This window comes from Ooceraea biroi, chromosome 7 (genome assembly GCF_003672135.1).
Source record: "Ooceraea biroi isolate clonal line C1 chromosome 7, Obir_v5.4, whole genome shotgun sequence".
NCBI classification, from domain to species: Eukaryota; Metazoa; Arthropoda; class Insecta; order Hymenoptera; family Formicidae; genus Ooceraea; species Ooceraea biroi.
The window spans coordinates 13,834,635-13,850,538 of NC_039512.1; the positions used below are offsets into that span (position 1 = coordinate 13,834,635).

Here is a 15,904-nt window from a genome sequence, read left to right on the forward strand (position 1 = left end):
TTTTTTTTATATTAACTTCTTAATATTCCTTGTTTAAAATAATTGTCAGATTCATGAATAACATAATCCTGCTTTCTTTACAGATTAATTCTGTTATGAAATACTTGACAATAAATTTTACTTTATTGCATATTCTGCATTGAATCCTTGGGTAATTTAAAAATGGTTAAACAGACTTATACTATCTGAAATTACAAGAAAGATAAATTGTAGTAACAGACTTACATATTCGACCTTACTTACGAATTAATTTGAGCTACAATTTATGATGCTTACTCATCAGATTCTTGAAATATATTAGTAAAATCTGAAATCTTTGCACATTGTAAAGCGTCGTTGATTTCTAAGTAATTCAAGGCATCTGCTGTTGCTGGCAACCAAGTGGCAGTTACATTCTGATCACTGGCAGGCGTTAGATTTCTATAGAAGAACAGATATTGCTTCATATTTTCTATTATTATGATTTTCAATCGATCTAATGTCTGATTCTTAAACGATGCTATTTTAACAGTTTAAACGTACCCACTCTTCGCAAAATTCGTCCACATACTTGTGAGAGCTTCTACTACTTTCCGATCTCTTGTGCCTATGACCGGTGGTTGAGGATCATTAACTTTATATTTAGGTATGTAAAACAGATATGATGACTCATCATCATGAGCCGCTCCTAGAGAATGCCGATTACATAGAGATTAATATTGTAAAACATAAAGCAAACAGTTGAAACTTAACATATGACAGAATTTTACACATAATGCAATTACCAATCATAGGCACTTTGCGTCCCAGCATATGTTTAGTAGTTATCTGACTACCGACATAAGAAAACTTATAAAAGTATGTCACTGCCTCTTTCTTCTTCCTTCGGCTATTTACGAATTCTGTAGTAGGTATATTTATATAAATATCACTCATACATTGTATGATGGACAGGATACTGTTTTCAGTACATGGTTTTCCATTAAAATACCATTGCTTGATGCGTTCCATCAGCTGCGCCATTTTTACCGGATCTTGTAAATTTCTTGCATTTCTCACATGATACTCTAAGTCTTGGTAGATCAGTTTCAAAGTATTTTCACTAGAATCTATTAATACAAGGACGATATATGAATAAAAGAGGCAAAATAAAAATATGCAGGAATAAAAGTATCTTAATATTTATAATGTTTAAAGACATAAATATAATTTATGATTCTTCATACCTTTAAGATATAATAAATATTCATGAGAAGTATAACCAACTATGATTGGTATATCATTATCATCATTGAGCAATTGATGAATAGAACATGGAAACAACGGTCTTTTTACATCATTGTCAATCATGGGTATAAGTTGTAGATTAAAGCCGTACTATGTAAATAACATATTCTCTCTTTAATATTTAAAATATTTTTGCTAGTTTCAGTAGTAGTAGTAGTAGTAATGATTTATTGCCCCTTAGGGTTACAACATTTGCTTACATCAACTATTTCTTAAACTATCTTACAAACTACCTTATATCTACTTAAAACTTCTATCTAACTTAATTTGCATTTGAGCGCGGCTGTGGCATAAATCCAAGCCATTAGACTTCTACCACACCCGCGCTCCCACACATACACACACTTCGCTTCGCTGGGCTTCTGCTTCCTCTTGCCTTCCTTTCATATCATCTAAAAACGAGAAAAAAGTTCCCCTCCCTTCTCTCCTCTCGACGTTCTCTCTCATACTCTCTCCTTCACTCTCTCTCTCTCTCCCTCTCTCTCTTACTCCCTTCCCCCCTCCCTATCCTCCCTCATAATCTTTCCTCTTCCTCTCCAGCTCTCTCAGCCATTCTTCCCCCCTCCCCCAGTACCCACTCCACCGCTTCCTGCCAGCTCTCCTCTCTCTCTTTCGACCATCTGCACCTATCCCATACATGTTCCCATGTTTCTATTTCCATTCCACATAATCTGCATTTCCTTTCCTCTTCTGTTCCCCAATATCTTCCTCCTTTCATATTGTTCCCTAGCCTGAATCTCGCAATTCTCCTCCATCTAATTTCTCCCCATCCTTTCTTCAGGTAACTCGGAATTCCTCCAGCTCTTACCATTTTGTACCACGGGTTGTACTTCGACTCCCTTATTTTTTCCCATCTCTCTCTTCTTTGTCTTCCCCCCTCTATTCTTAATATTTCCCCGAAACACCCCTCTCCCTCTTTTCTCCTTCTTTCCACTTCTTCTATTTTCATTCCTCTTTCCTCAAAAATTTCCATCCTTTCTCTCTCCCAATCCGGGCCCACCCGTCCCAATTTGCTTCTTTCCATCAGTTCCTCCACGCATCTCCTTGCGATCTCACTATCCCTCCCCTCTTTTAGTCTCTTCTCATAACTCCACGCTCTTCTCCTTGCTACTGCCCTTAACTTCTCCCGCTGTAACTCCTCCCGTACTAAATACCCCGGAGTTTTGCCTTCTAGCCTAGCATCCATCTGAGATATCTTTCCTGTACACGCTTTATTCCTTCCACCCCCAAATTTCCACTCCATATCCCAATACGGTCCATACTAGTTTGTCAAAAAGCCAAATCCTTCTTCCCCAATCCTTTCCGAATCTCCTCCCGTACTAAATACCCTGGAGTTTTGCCTTCTAGCCTAGCATCCATCTGAGATATCTTTCCTGTACACGCTCTATTCCTTCCACCCTCAAATTTCCACTCCATATCCCTAATCTTCTTTTCTCTATCCCCCAAACCTGCGTCATTATCGCAGCTGCTCTCTTTACTCTCTCCCTTACCTGTGCGTCCTGCTTCCCGTTCTTTTGTAACACATATCCTAGGTATTTAAATTCCTTTACCTCTTCTATTGTCTTTCCCTTCCACTTCCACACTCTCCTAGTCGTCTTCCTTCCTCCTTTCCTAAACCTCATGATCTTCGTCTTTCCCACATTCAATTCTAGCCCCTTGCTGTCTAGGTATCCTTCTAATCTTTCGATCATGCTCCTCGTCTCATCTTCCCCCTCTGCCAGTAACGCTACGTCGTTCGCATATGACAGGGTATAGACCCTTTCTCCCCCAACTCCAACTCCTCCCCATCTCACCCTACTCATCTCTTCCTCCAACAATATATTGAATAGCAAGGGAACATCGCGAAGTGGAAAATTCTGATTTTGATGAAACTTTATACACATGTAGGGCGGGTTAATAGATGACTTTAGAAATTATCCGTTGCGGCCCAAAAACGATTTTAAGGGATAAAACCACCCTTTAAACGTAAGATGGCTTTTTGCTTTTCTCGATATATCTCGGAAATTATTCACAATATCGAAAAATGGTTTACACAAAAGTTTCATGGTAAAAGCGTCTCTATTTAACCACATTAATAAAAGTTTTTAAAATAATTTTTTCAAAATATTGTGAAAAACTTTTTCCAAATTATATTTAAAAAGATTTTATTAATGTGGTTAAATAGAAGTAGTTTTACCATGAAACTTTTGTATAAAACATTTTTCGATTTTTCGAATAATTTCCGAGATATATCGAGAAAAAGAAAAAGTCGTCTTACGTATGAAGGGTGGTTTCACTCCTTAAAACAGTTTTTGGGCCGCGGATAAATTCTAAATTCATCTACTAACCTCCCTTACGTGTGTATAAAGTTTTATCAAACTCAGAATTTTCGGATGGTCCCGAGTCAGCAACGAAATGCTAGAACACTTTTGAATAAAATCTCTACATATTTATAGTTTCATCAAAATCAAGATTTTGGCAAAGTTTTTTTTTAATTTAATATGTACAATGTTAAGATCGTTTCATTTTAAAAATTATTACTTTTACATAAAATATTAAATTAATTTTATTTATTTATTTTGTTATATTTCTATATTTGTAATAGGAATCATAATACTGCTGATATGTATAGAAGCGGAAATGCTCGAATTACGCGCGTGTTGGCGAGACGGAATGTCTCGCGACTATCGCGAGGCGCGGTAGTATATTGATTAGGGCCAAATTCCAATTCTGCCGAATCACGGTCCCCTCTCGCTAACGATTGCGAGGTATCGCGGAACCGTCAGGAAGAGCCTCGCTCTCTTCCGTGTGAACGTTCGATCATGTACAGCTCCGAACGAATAAACTTACTCTCAGTATAGCAAATCGGCGTTATCACATCTAGTCCTGTGTTCGTCTATTTTCCGGGGATAAAACAGCTGGCGAGGAGGATAGGATCCTTATTCTCGTGAAGAAGACGGAAAATCGAGATAAGGAAATCAGCTACAGCAAGATCCGGCTGTGAGCTGGAAGACGACACGTGGCAATAGAATTTTCGAGAAGGCTCGAAGGCAGCATAACAAGTAAGAAGAATCGAGATAAATTTTAATTGAAGCAAAATGTCAACGGGATCACGCAGCTCTGGGACTGGAACAAATCCGGAGCAGAAAGTGGCAATTGCAAATCCTTTGCAAGTTGATATGTTCGACCTGGTGCGGCAGCCGCTGGGTAGATGGTTGCAACGTTTGGAGGGCACATTCCGAGTGTTCCAAATTAGAGAGGAGTCAGATAGAGTGGCTTATCTATTACATTTCGTGGGTGTTGAAGCCTTCGGAATTCTGTGCGACCGTCTGGATCCGGTGGATCCATATACACAATCGTACGCTACGTTAGTGGCAAAATTGAAGGAGTTCTACGAGCCGGAACCCTTGGAGATTGCAGAAATATACATTTACCGGAAGAGAATGCAACGCTCGGAAGAGAGCGCACAGAAATACATGGCGGCTTTGCAAAAATTGTCCTTGCACTGTAAATTTGGAGGGTATCTACAAACCGAGTTGAGGAACCAATTCGTTTTTGGAGTGAGGAATCAAAGGATCCAATCGAGACTGTTGGAGACGGCCCAGCTGACGAGAGAATCTGCGTTGAAGATTGCGTGTGGCATGGAATTAGCAGAGAAAGGAGTCAACAAGCTGAAGGAGGAAAATCCGACAGAAGCAGCCGTCGACCTTGTTGGAACAAAACAAAGGAAGTCAAAGGGGCGAGAAGAGCGAAGAGGATTCAAAGGGAATTAACATGGAGCAAACAAAGAACCACAGCTTACAAATCGTTCTAAGTTTTCCAAAAATAATACCAATAAGCGTGTAAATACAAAATTTAATGATATTGTATGCTTTAGGTGTGGACAGGCTCACTTTGCGAACAGCTGTACTCTTCCTCGGAGCGTAAAATGCAGAGAATGTGGAGGTCTCGGACATCTGCAAAAAGTGTGTAAAAAGAAGGATCAAGCGCATATGTTAGAGGAAGTATGTAGTGTGATGGAGCAGGAGCATCTCGAGCACAGAGCGAAATTTACTGTACCCCTGCGAGTAGAAAATCAAGAGGTCATTTTCGATGTAGATTGCGGATCGGCGGTTACATTGGTAAGCGCAAAATGGTTGTGAAATACATTTCCGAAGTTAAAAGTGTGTAAAACGAAGTTAAGATTACGATCGTACTGTAAGCAAAATTTCGTGCCACTCGGTTTTGTTAAAGTAAAGTAAAGGTAAGGGATGTAGAGCAAGTTAAAAATTTAAATATGTACGTAGTAACATATGATAGAGACCCGTTATTGGGCCGGGAATGGATCAATCAGTTGAAAATTCTAGCTAAAGTCAAAAATAGTTTAGTAGAAATTGAGGACGTTAAAATGCTAGATGCATGCGGTCAGAAAAGACTGGCAAAATTATTAGAGAAATATAGAAATGTGTTGAGTGAAGAGTTTGCTCACATTAAGAATTTTAAAGCGCACTTGAAATTGAAGCCGGACGCGAAACCTACATTTATTAAAAACCGTGTAGTACCTTTTAAAATTGTGGAGAAAGTTGAAAAAGAATTAGACCGCATGGTAAAGGCCGGAATACTAGAGAAGGTAGAATCTTCAAGGTGGGCCACGCCGATTGTGCCCGTGTTAAAAAAAGATGGTGGAATTCGGGTATGTGGCGATTTTAGTGTAACAGTTAATCCGGCATTAATAATAGATGAGCATCCCTTACCTACTATGGATCAGTTATGTGCGTCAATGTCGAGAGGCACGATATTTTCGAAAATAGATCTGAAGCAAGCGTATTTACAATTACCAGTCGCGGAAGCAGACAGAGAAATACTTACTTTGAGTACGCATAAAGGATTATTTCGATGTAATAGATTGATGTACGGGGTGGCATCGGCACCTGCTATTTGGCAGAGAATTATGGAAGAGATATTAAGTGGAATTGAAAGGGTTGCAGTATTTTTAGACGATATTAGAATCGCGGGAGAAAATATTGAGCAGCATGTAGAACGATTAGAGGCAGTGTTGAAACGTTTATCAGAGCATAACATACGTATAAACATAGATAAATGTGCGTTTCTTAAAGATCAAATTACGTATTGTGGATATTTAATCAGTAAAAAAGGGATTCAAAAGGAACCAAAGAAAATAGAGGCAGTACAAAGAATGCCTAGATCAAAGAATGTTACGGAAGTGAGAGCTTTTATTGGTTTAGTAAATTATTACGGTCGTTTTATTAGAAATTTAAGTTACATGTTACATCCGTTAATAAACTATTACAGAAAAATGCGATATTTAAATGGTCTGAAGAATGCGAAGTCGCATTTAATAAAGTTAAAGTAGAATTTGGGAGTGATAAAATATTAGTTCCGTTTAATTCCAAGCTACCGCCAGTGCTTGCAGTGGATGCCAGCCCGTACGGGGTAGGAGCGGTTTTATCGTATTGGTATCCTGATGGTACCGAGCGCGTGATTCAGTACGCATCAAATTCGTTAACGGAAACGCAAAAGAAATATGCGCAAATTGATAAAGAAGCGCTCGCGATCATATTCGGAGTCAAGAAATTTCACCAATTTCTGTATGGGAATCGATTTATATTATTAACCGATCATAAACCGCTAGCACAGATTTTTAACTCGCAAAAGGGTTTTCCAGCGTATAGTGCTATGCGAATGCAGCACTATGCGGTATTCTTGCAAGCCTTCAATTTTGATATCAAATATCGTAGGTCCCAAGAGTATGGGAACGCTGACAGTTTTTCACGATTGCCCATACAGGAAAAGAGCGTTGGAAATTATGATACAATCGATGTTTTTCAAATAGAGAATCTAGAAGTTTTGCCGGTGACAGCCAAGAGTATTCGTGAAGAAACGAATAAAGACAGAGTTTTGATAAAGATTCGACAAGCCTTAGAGAAAAGTAAAAGTCTCGTGCCACTAGGATACCATGACAGCGAATTTTCATTACAAAATGACATAATTTTCAAGAAAGACAGAGTAGTTATCCCGGAAAGTTTAAGACATAAAGTGTTAAAAGAATTACATGTAGAACATTTTGGCACAGTTAGAATGAAACAATTAAGTAAAAATTTTTGTTGGTGGCCAAAAATGGACAAAGAGATCGAAGAGGTAACAAAAAATTGTAAAGCATGTATGCTAGTTAATAAAAATCCGACTAGTAAACATAAACATCATTGGGAAGCGGCGTCCAGACCGTTCGAGCGAGTACATGTAGACTTCGCAGGTCCGTTTATGGGACACATGTTTCTAATTCTGGTAGATGCGTATACCAGATGGCCGGAGGTGTACATTGTTAAAGATATGTCAGTGAGAAATACGATTGAGAAATGCAGAGAGATTTTCGTTACGTTTGGTCTACCACAAACATTAGTTTCGGACAATGGTCGAACTTTTATAGCCACAGAGTTTGAGAATTTTCTAAGAAACAATGGCATTCATCACAAACGTACAGCTCCGTACCATCCAGCCACGAATGGCTTAGCGGAACGTTTCGTTCAAACACTAAAACAAGCTTTACGTAAATTTAATTCTGTATATAATGGTAATATCAGGGCGAATTTGCAGAAGTTTCTTTTCCAATATAGAATAACTCCACATCTGGAATTAAATAAATCACCGGCGGAAGCTATGTTCGGAAGAACATTAAGAAGTAGGTTAGAATTAATGTTTCCTGAAGGAGATAAAGAGAAAGAAAAAATGGAAAATAGTAGCGCAGGAAGAAATTTTAGAGAAGGCGAAAGAGTCGCCGTGCGAGACTATTTAAATAAAGAAAATAAATGGCGTTTTGGAAACATAAGTAGAAAATTCGGTAAACTGCATTACGAGATCAAATTAGACGATGGTAGAATCTGGAAACGTTACATTGACCAAATGAAAGCGATAGGAAACCGGATTAGTGATAAGTTGCAATCCAAGGATATCGATCATAATGGTCCGAGGAAAACAAGCGAGATCGTGATTACCGAGAACAATGCTAACAGTAACATAAATGCGACACAGGGAATTTTCGACTCTGGTTCGAGACATCGCTCCGAAGCAATGAAATAGTGGAATCCGAGGAAGAGGAAACAGCTGAAGCCAACGTCCCACACTCTTCGACAGTAGAACCGAACACCAGTAGTCACGAGCGGCAATCAACTGCGATTGCGGAGAGCCGACCTCAACGCAATAGAAAACCTCCATCCAGATATGGGAATTATTTATCATCATTTTAAACATTGTTTTTTATTTTGCTTTTCTCCTGTTTTGGGTGGTGAGTTTAAAAATACAAGGGGAAGAGCTGATATGTATAGAAGCGGAAATGCTCGAATTACGCGCGTGTTGGCGAGACGGAATGTCTCGCGACTATCGCGAGGCGCGGTAGTATATTGATTAGGGCCAAATTCCAATTCTGCCGAATCACGGCCCCCTCTCGCTAACGATTGCGAGGTATCGCGGAACCGTCAGGAAGAGCCTCGCTCTCTTCCGTGTGAGCGTGCTATCATGTAACAGCTCCGAACGAATAAACTTACTCTCAGTATAGCAAATCGGCATTATCACATCTAGTCCTGTGTTCGTCTATTTCCCGGGGATACAACAACTGCTTATTTCGTTTGGTTGAACAAAGAATCGCATCAAAAATTGTGCAAAACTTAAACAGAATGGAAATAGAAGTTATGAATGAAGAAATCATTGTATTAAACACTGTACATTAATTCTATATACAGGGTGTCCCATTTTAAAAAACGCACCTCGATAATTCTTCAAAGAAGCATTTTTAGCAAAAATGTTTCAGACAAAAGTTGTATGGTTCGAAGGGGGATATAAGACGGCGTCATTGGTTTGACCTTGAGTGAATGTGCCAAGGTCATATGGAGTTTAACTTTGTTTTTTTAAACGGAACCCCATACTTTTTATTGCAGATTCTGATTCTCCGTCGAAAAGAAAGTAACTATTGTCTGAAACAGGTTTTTAAAAACGCCCTCCTTATCCCGAAAACTTAGGTTCAAACTTTGGCGGACCAAAGATAATACTCGCTTTATAACAGACACTGAAGTTTTTTTTTAGTATTTTACTGTTTACCATCAGCATGTGCGTGCGTGCGTGCGTGTGTATGCGGGCGCGCGAGCGTGCGTATGTGTGTGTTCTACATCTAACCAACTAAGGCAAGATCGATCACTGATCCGGCCAGTTAAGGCAAGAACAGACAAGATCCGGCCAGTTAAGGCACGATTTTGAGAACTTTCTATCACAATAAGTGTTCGAAAATTCCTCCTTCATTCTGAAAACATAATTGAATTCAACGTTCGAAATTTCGAGCAGTTTCCAGAAGGACATTCTTAGGAATAGAATTGCAACAGTTTCTTATATGGTCTATCATATTGTCTCTAGTTGTAGGTACTTCTGCGTAAACCACATTTTTTATAAATCCCCATAGGAAAAAATCGGGACTTGTCAGATCCGGAGATCTGGGGCACCATTCAACATCTCCTCCAAGTCTAATAAACTTACATGGGAAGAGACGGTGTAGAAATTGTCGGACTCTCCGGCTCTTGTGAGGTGGTGTGCCATCATGTTAATTCATGTTCAAACAAATGCAAGTAGTTCGCTGAGTTAACGTTTCCTTCAAAAAAGAAGGGACCAATTATGTAACCATTTACAATACCACATCACACTACAAGACTCCAGCGATGTTGGTGATCAACTGGACGGTGCCAATGTGGGTTATCGTGGGACCAATAATGACTGTTGTGCCGGTTTAGTTGGCCTGTACTATGGAAAGTAGCTTCATCTGACAAGGAACATACAATCTATCATACATTTGGTTTTTATTCTCTTTAGTGTATTTCGATAAAGCTCAATTTCAAATACAATACGTCAAAGCCATTTGAATCGGTAATGCCTAGTTCCAGAAATATGGGCCCGAAAAGATTCAGCAGATGAGAGGGCATAGTGTTTCCGTCGAGAGCACCCTTGCCCTTTCTCGCGGCGCTGCAGCTAGCAATGCCGTAGGAAAATATCTGTGAATAATCCTCCAGGTAAATGAGTTAGAAATACTTCATACATTCGCTGCAGCAGAAATTGTGTAAAGGCAATCGAGACTTTCTATGACTTTGTAACTTGTTCCACCACCACTTGGTGAAACAGAGTCTTCTTACATCACAAAAAATCAGTGTCAAGACCGTTAGTAGACGAGCCACTAGCGACTTACTATCTAGGCAAAGCATCAAAGACTTATTAGTTTATCGGGTAGCTTCAAGGGTCATTTGAGTGATTCTTGGAAGAGTATGTGAAAGAAAAGAGTAAACATATTAAATATTTTTACTATACAAAAATATTCCAAGGTATACGGATATAGATATGTACAAATGGAAATAAAATAAATGGGAATAAGAAAATTGATGAATATAAGATATAACAATGGGACGATTACAAATAAATAATAGTGAATAAAGTAGAATGTAAATGAGTAACAGAATAGAACATAAAGATAATAGTAGAATTTATTAATTAATAGAATTACAATTAATATGTAAAATTTCTAATATACAGGGTGAGGCACCTAACTTGCACACCTCGAAAAACTTGTAAATTATAAATTGTACGAAAAATTGTTACATACAAAAGTTGCATGACTTCGAGGGGTTCATTACATAGTGTGTAAGTTTTTTTTATAAGTGGAGGCGTTTAAAAAGTTTCAAGGTCAATTTAATTTTTTTAAATGAAACACCCCATTTTTTGTTATATTATTTTATTCTGCTAATTAATTTAAACAATTTTTGTTTGAACCATTTTTTTGTTTGCATCATATTGTTTGAGATATTCAAGAAAACAGAAAGTAACAAGGAGTTGAAGATTTAATATCTTATACTGAATGTAATAAAATGAATAATATGTATGCCAGTGGCAAATAACTTATTATTAGTTTATTGTTATTAATACCAACTCATTAATATCACAACTTTAATATTTTCCAGAAATTGTAGGCATAATGGTATAGCTATGAGTAATTGCTGATTGATCTATGGTTTCGACTGTTTTAACACCTTGTGTTGTCAACGTTCTGCCTGAATGTATTTCCAAACTGATTCCACTTTCGTCTGCATTATATATTGTACTAGCATCCCTCGTCACGCGGGCTTCGCCCGCGATATTATATGTAGAATTAAATAAAAACACATTTTACCCCTTCTCACCCGTTAGGGGTGGAATTTCGAAAAACCCACCCTTAGTGAGCACCTACGTAATAGTAGGAATATACCCTTAAAATTTCAAGTCGATAGATGCAGTGGTTCGGGCTGCACGTTGATGAATCAGTGAGTGGTATTTGACTTATATATACTGTTTATTTCAAAAAGATCTATTTAAGATTTCACAGTACTTATGAATTGTTGGCATGCAATTTGTAATTCTTGATTTATCTTTGATGGACGCTTTATAAATTGTGTTATTTTTCTTGATACAATCCTGTGTTTTCTTTTAAAATTGAATATCCACGTTACTCCGGCTTTAAAATTAGGAAGATTAATTTCTTCTTTTGTTTCTAGCGCCCATCGTCGCAGATCTAAATCATGAATAATTCTGTTCTTATCGTTAGCGTCGTTGAATTTGTCCAAGACATATTCAGTAATATATAATAGTTTTTCTCTATGAGTACCACCTTTTTGTAGGTAAAGTTTCCATTTATACAGTTGCGGCAAGGACTTTACCTTTTTAAAACCTTTGTATTGTTGATAAAGCGTAACGTCCTTTCTTTCCGAATTTTCAGAATTCAACAGCTCTTCTTTTATAATCATTATTTATAATTGCTTCTGTACAACTATCCTTTTCCGAATTTTCAGAATTCAACAGCTCTTCTTTTATAATCATTATTTATAATTGCTTCTGTACAACTATCCTCTTCCTCATTTTCATCACTTTCTTCAAATTCTTCTATTTCGTCAGCTGCAATAAATTCTGCCTCAGGTAAGTTTGAGTCCCAATAATTCTCAAATTCTAATGTAGTGTCAGTTTGCATAGCAAACGATGTATCATCCATTGCATTTTTTATAATATCCTTTCAAGGGGGTAACCACTTAATGAAATCGTGGGACAATGTCCCCGAAATCATTATGAAATCCTCATGTAATCGTTTTGACATCAAATGTAATCATAAAATCAGATGAAATCATGTGGAATCACCAGAAATCATAATGAAATCATATGTAATCAACAAAAATCATTTTGAATTTCCGTGTTATCACTGGAAATCATGTGTAATCACCATGAAATCTGTGATGGAATCATGTGTGATCACCATATCGACTTGCTTTATTGATTATCGCTCGTTCTGGCAAGCGCCCTTTTGCAATGCCCCTATCTCGGTCGCGACTCATCCTATCGATCAATGCTCGCTCTCGATTCTTTGTTCAATTGTCAGTTAAATAACAAGATTTGTTAGGTTAGCTTCGGTATTAGACGGCTCGAAAGTGTGCGCGAAAGTGTGTCGAAGTGTGTACCTACATTCTGGGATCCTGGTATAGATAGGTTCTCTAATCAGAGGATGACAAAAGAATGGAGGGCGACAAGAATGGCCCTGAGAATGACCGAGGAGACGGCGACAGATATGACGCGACGATATACTGCAAAAAGTAGTTGATTTACATAAATCGTACAACAAAATAATTTTTAGTTAGAATAACGAACTTTTTGTTATTCTAATTAATTATTTGGGCTATCATTGTTAGGCATATCAATTTTTAGTCCGGACAAAGGAAATTTTTGTTACCTCAACTAAAAATTTATTTGATAGCTTTAGTTAAAAGATTTAATTAAACCAATTAAAGATTAGTGGCCAATTAATTCTTTTCAGTGTTCATGTCTATAAATGCGTATTATTCTTTCCATAATAAGATTGCAAGTAGTTGATATTAGAGCAACGTGAAGTGAAACACATCTTTACGCGAAAATTTAGAATAATAAACAGTACAATACAAAATTATTTTTCGTAAGACCACGGTTAGACTAGTGGGAAAAGTGGACAGCAAGGAAACACGTTTTCTATCTAACCGAATTGCAATATATATATACATATATATATATATATGTGTGTATATATATATATACACTCACTCCCAAAAAAAGCGGTACACTAAAATTTAGGGAAAAATTTACCAACCTTCAAATGATCATAACTTGGTAAATAATGAAGATAAAAATATGTTCAAAAATGCAAAATGAAGCTTCAAGTATCCACTTTAAGAATATTTGAATGGCAATTATGGTCGGCCATTTGATTCAAAATGGCGGATGACAAAATGAGAGGATGCAAAAGTGATAACCGAAAGTCCGAGTTTGTGACGGTGCATGGCGTGAATTAGATATCGCAGCCTAATCGGACCAAATGCAAATGAAAATATAGTGTTATCTTTAAAATGCTTTTTACCGAGCTCGATGCGATCATTTTTCGCTGAGTTGTGCAACTTTAAAAAAGAAAACACTCTGTTAAGTAAATTTGGAGTATCTCAACAAAAAATGATCGCATCGAGCTTTGTAAAAAAGCGTTTTAAAGATAAAACTCTATACTTTTATATGCATTTAGTCCCATTGGGCTGCAATACCTACTTTACACCATGTGCCATCGCAAACTCGAATCTTCATTTACCAATTTCGCATGCTCTCCCTTTCCGCCATTTTAAAAAACTCGTCGTGCACAATTTCGATTTAAATTGCGAAAAGTAGGTTTTCAAAGCTTTAAAACCGTTTTTGAAATTTTGTGCTAGGATAGTTAGGTACCGAGATATTCAATTTGGAATTTGCAATATCGTCGATTCAGCAAGGCCTAAGGAATTAGAAAACCCTGCGGTTCGTTTAGTTCTTTTATAATTCCAACTGCTGCGTTCATTATTCTTTATACTCCAAATCCTTCTTATGTGGTGTGTGCGTGTGTGGGTGTAGGTGTATGTAGGTGTGTGTGTGTGTGTGTGTGCGCGCGCGCGTGTGTTTATGTGTGTGTCACAAGGATGAGGACCCCGTGGTTCGTCAGTTCCACAGTAATTTAAAACTCCAAACCCTCCTTGTGGTGTGTGCGTGTGTGTGCGCGCGCGCACAAAATTTCAAAAATGGTTTTAAAGCTTTGAAAACCTACTTTTCGCAATTTAAATCGAAATTGTGCACGACGAGTTTTTTAAAATGGCGGAAAGGGAGAGCATGCGAAATTGGTAAATGAAGATTCGAGTTTGCGATGGCACATGGTGTAAAGTAGGTATTGCAGCCCAATGGGACTAAATGCATATAAAAGTATAGAGTTTTATCTTTAAAACGCTTTTTTACAAAGCTCGATGCGATCATTTTTTGTTGAGATACTCCAAATTTACTTAACAGAGTGTTTTCTTTTTTAAAGTTGCACAACTCAGCGAAAAATGATCGCATCGAGCTCGGTAAAAAGCATTTTAAAGATAACACTCTATATTTTCATTTGCATTTGGTCCGATTAGGCTGCGATATCTAATTCACGCCATGCACCGTCACAAACTCGGACTTTCGGTTATCACTTTTGCATCCTCTCATTTTGTCATCCGCCATTTTGAATCAAATGGCCGACCATAATTGCCATTCAAATATTCTTAAAGTGGATACTTGAAGCTTCATTTTGCATTTTTGAACATATTTTTATCTTCATTATTTACCAAGTTATGATCATTTGAAGGTTGGTAAATTTTTCCCTAAATTTTAGTGTACCGCTTTTTTTGGGAGTGAGTGTATATATATATATATATATATATATGTATGTATATTTCGATTTCATTTGACTTCATATAATTTCATCTAAGTACAAATGATTTTATCTGATTACAAATGATTTCATCTGATTGCAAATAATTGTTTTCATTACATATGAAATCATTTGATACAATTAATGATTTCATCTGATTACACAATGATTTCTTGTGATGGCATATGTAATCATCAGATTTCTAATGATTAGAAGTGATTTCATTTGATTAGAAACACCATGATTGATTGAAATGAAATCACTTCTAATCATTAGAAATCTGATGATTACATATGCAATCACAAGAAATCATTGTGTAATCAGATGAAATCATTTATTTTATCAAATGATTTCATATGTAATGAAAAAAATTATTTGCAATCAGATGAAATCATTTGTAATCAGATAAAATCATTTGTAATCAGATGAAATCGTATGAAGTCAAATGAAATCGTGTAATCGTGGGACACTATTTTACCTAGTGGTTACCCCCTTGTATCCTTTATAGTTTCATGTAATTCAATTTCTCTATCATTCACAGACGGTGGTGGAATATTTGAAATTTCGAATGAAATAATTAACATATTAAGAATATTCGCAGGATTTACATGTACCATTTTGTTTCGTTAAAGATTCAGATACTTTTCTTGAAAATTAAAACTTTGACAATATTTTATATTTGAATGAATCGTTAAACCTGTTAGTTAGCTTTATACTAAAACTATGTGCAATATTTCCCACTTATATAGAGTCTTATCATCTTAATTGCATATTTCTCACGTAAACATATTGTTATGTCCGGGTTGGCCACCCGGCATAACGAAGCCGGTCAGCTGCCGATCAGCTGAGTGTCGTCGGATCGGCCGTCGGCGAGGAAGACGCGAGCCTCCTGGCGAC

At 37.1% G+C, this 15,904-nt stretch overlaps 2 protein-coding genes across 2 annotated transcripts in view; one reads left to right on the forward strand and one right to left on the reverse strand.

Moving 5' to 3' along the window:
• Window positions 1-15,904, reverse strand: part of LOC105286018 — a 21,139-nt gene continuing 5,235 nt past the window's right edge. Inside the window, exons 2-6 of the mRNA XM_026971284.1 lie at window positions 1,206-1,356; window positions 765-1,088; window positions 523-667; window positions 277-420; window positions 1-185 (exon numbers count right to left, since the gene is read on the reverse strand). Of these exons, the coding sequence (XP_026827085.1) occupies window positions 182-185; window positions 277-420; window positions 523-667; window positions 765-1,088; window positions 1,206-1,329 (741 nt within the window). The 5' untranslated portion in view covers window positions 1,330-1,356 and the 3' untranslated portion in view covers window positions 1-181. The remainder of the gene's footprint in view (window positions 186-276; window positions 421-522; window positions 668-764; window positions 1,089-1,205; window positions 1,357-15,904) is intronic.
• Window positions 5,522-8,322, forward strand: LOC113562272 (uncharacterized protein K02A2.6-like). Its single transcript, XM_026971117.1, has 2 exons — window positions 5,522-6,448; window positions 6,538-8,322. The coding sequence occupies exons 1-2, from the start codon at window positions 5,522-5,524 to the stop codon at window positions 8,320-8,322; spliced, it is 2,712 nt and encodes a 903-aa protein (XP_026826918.1).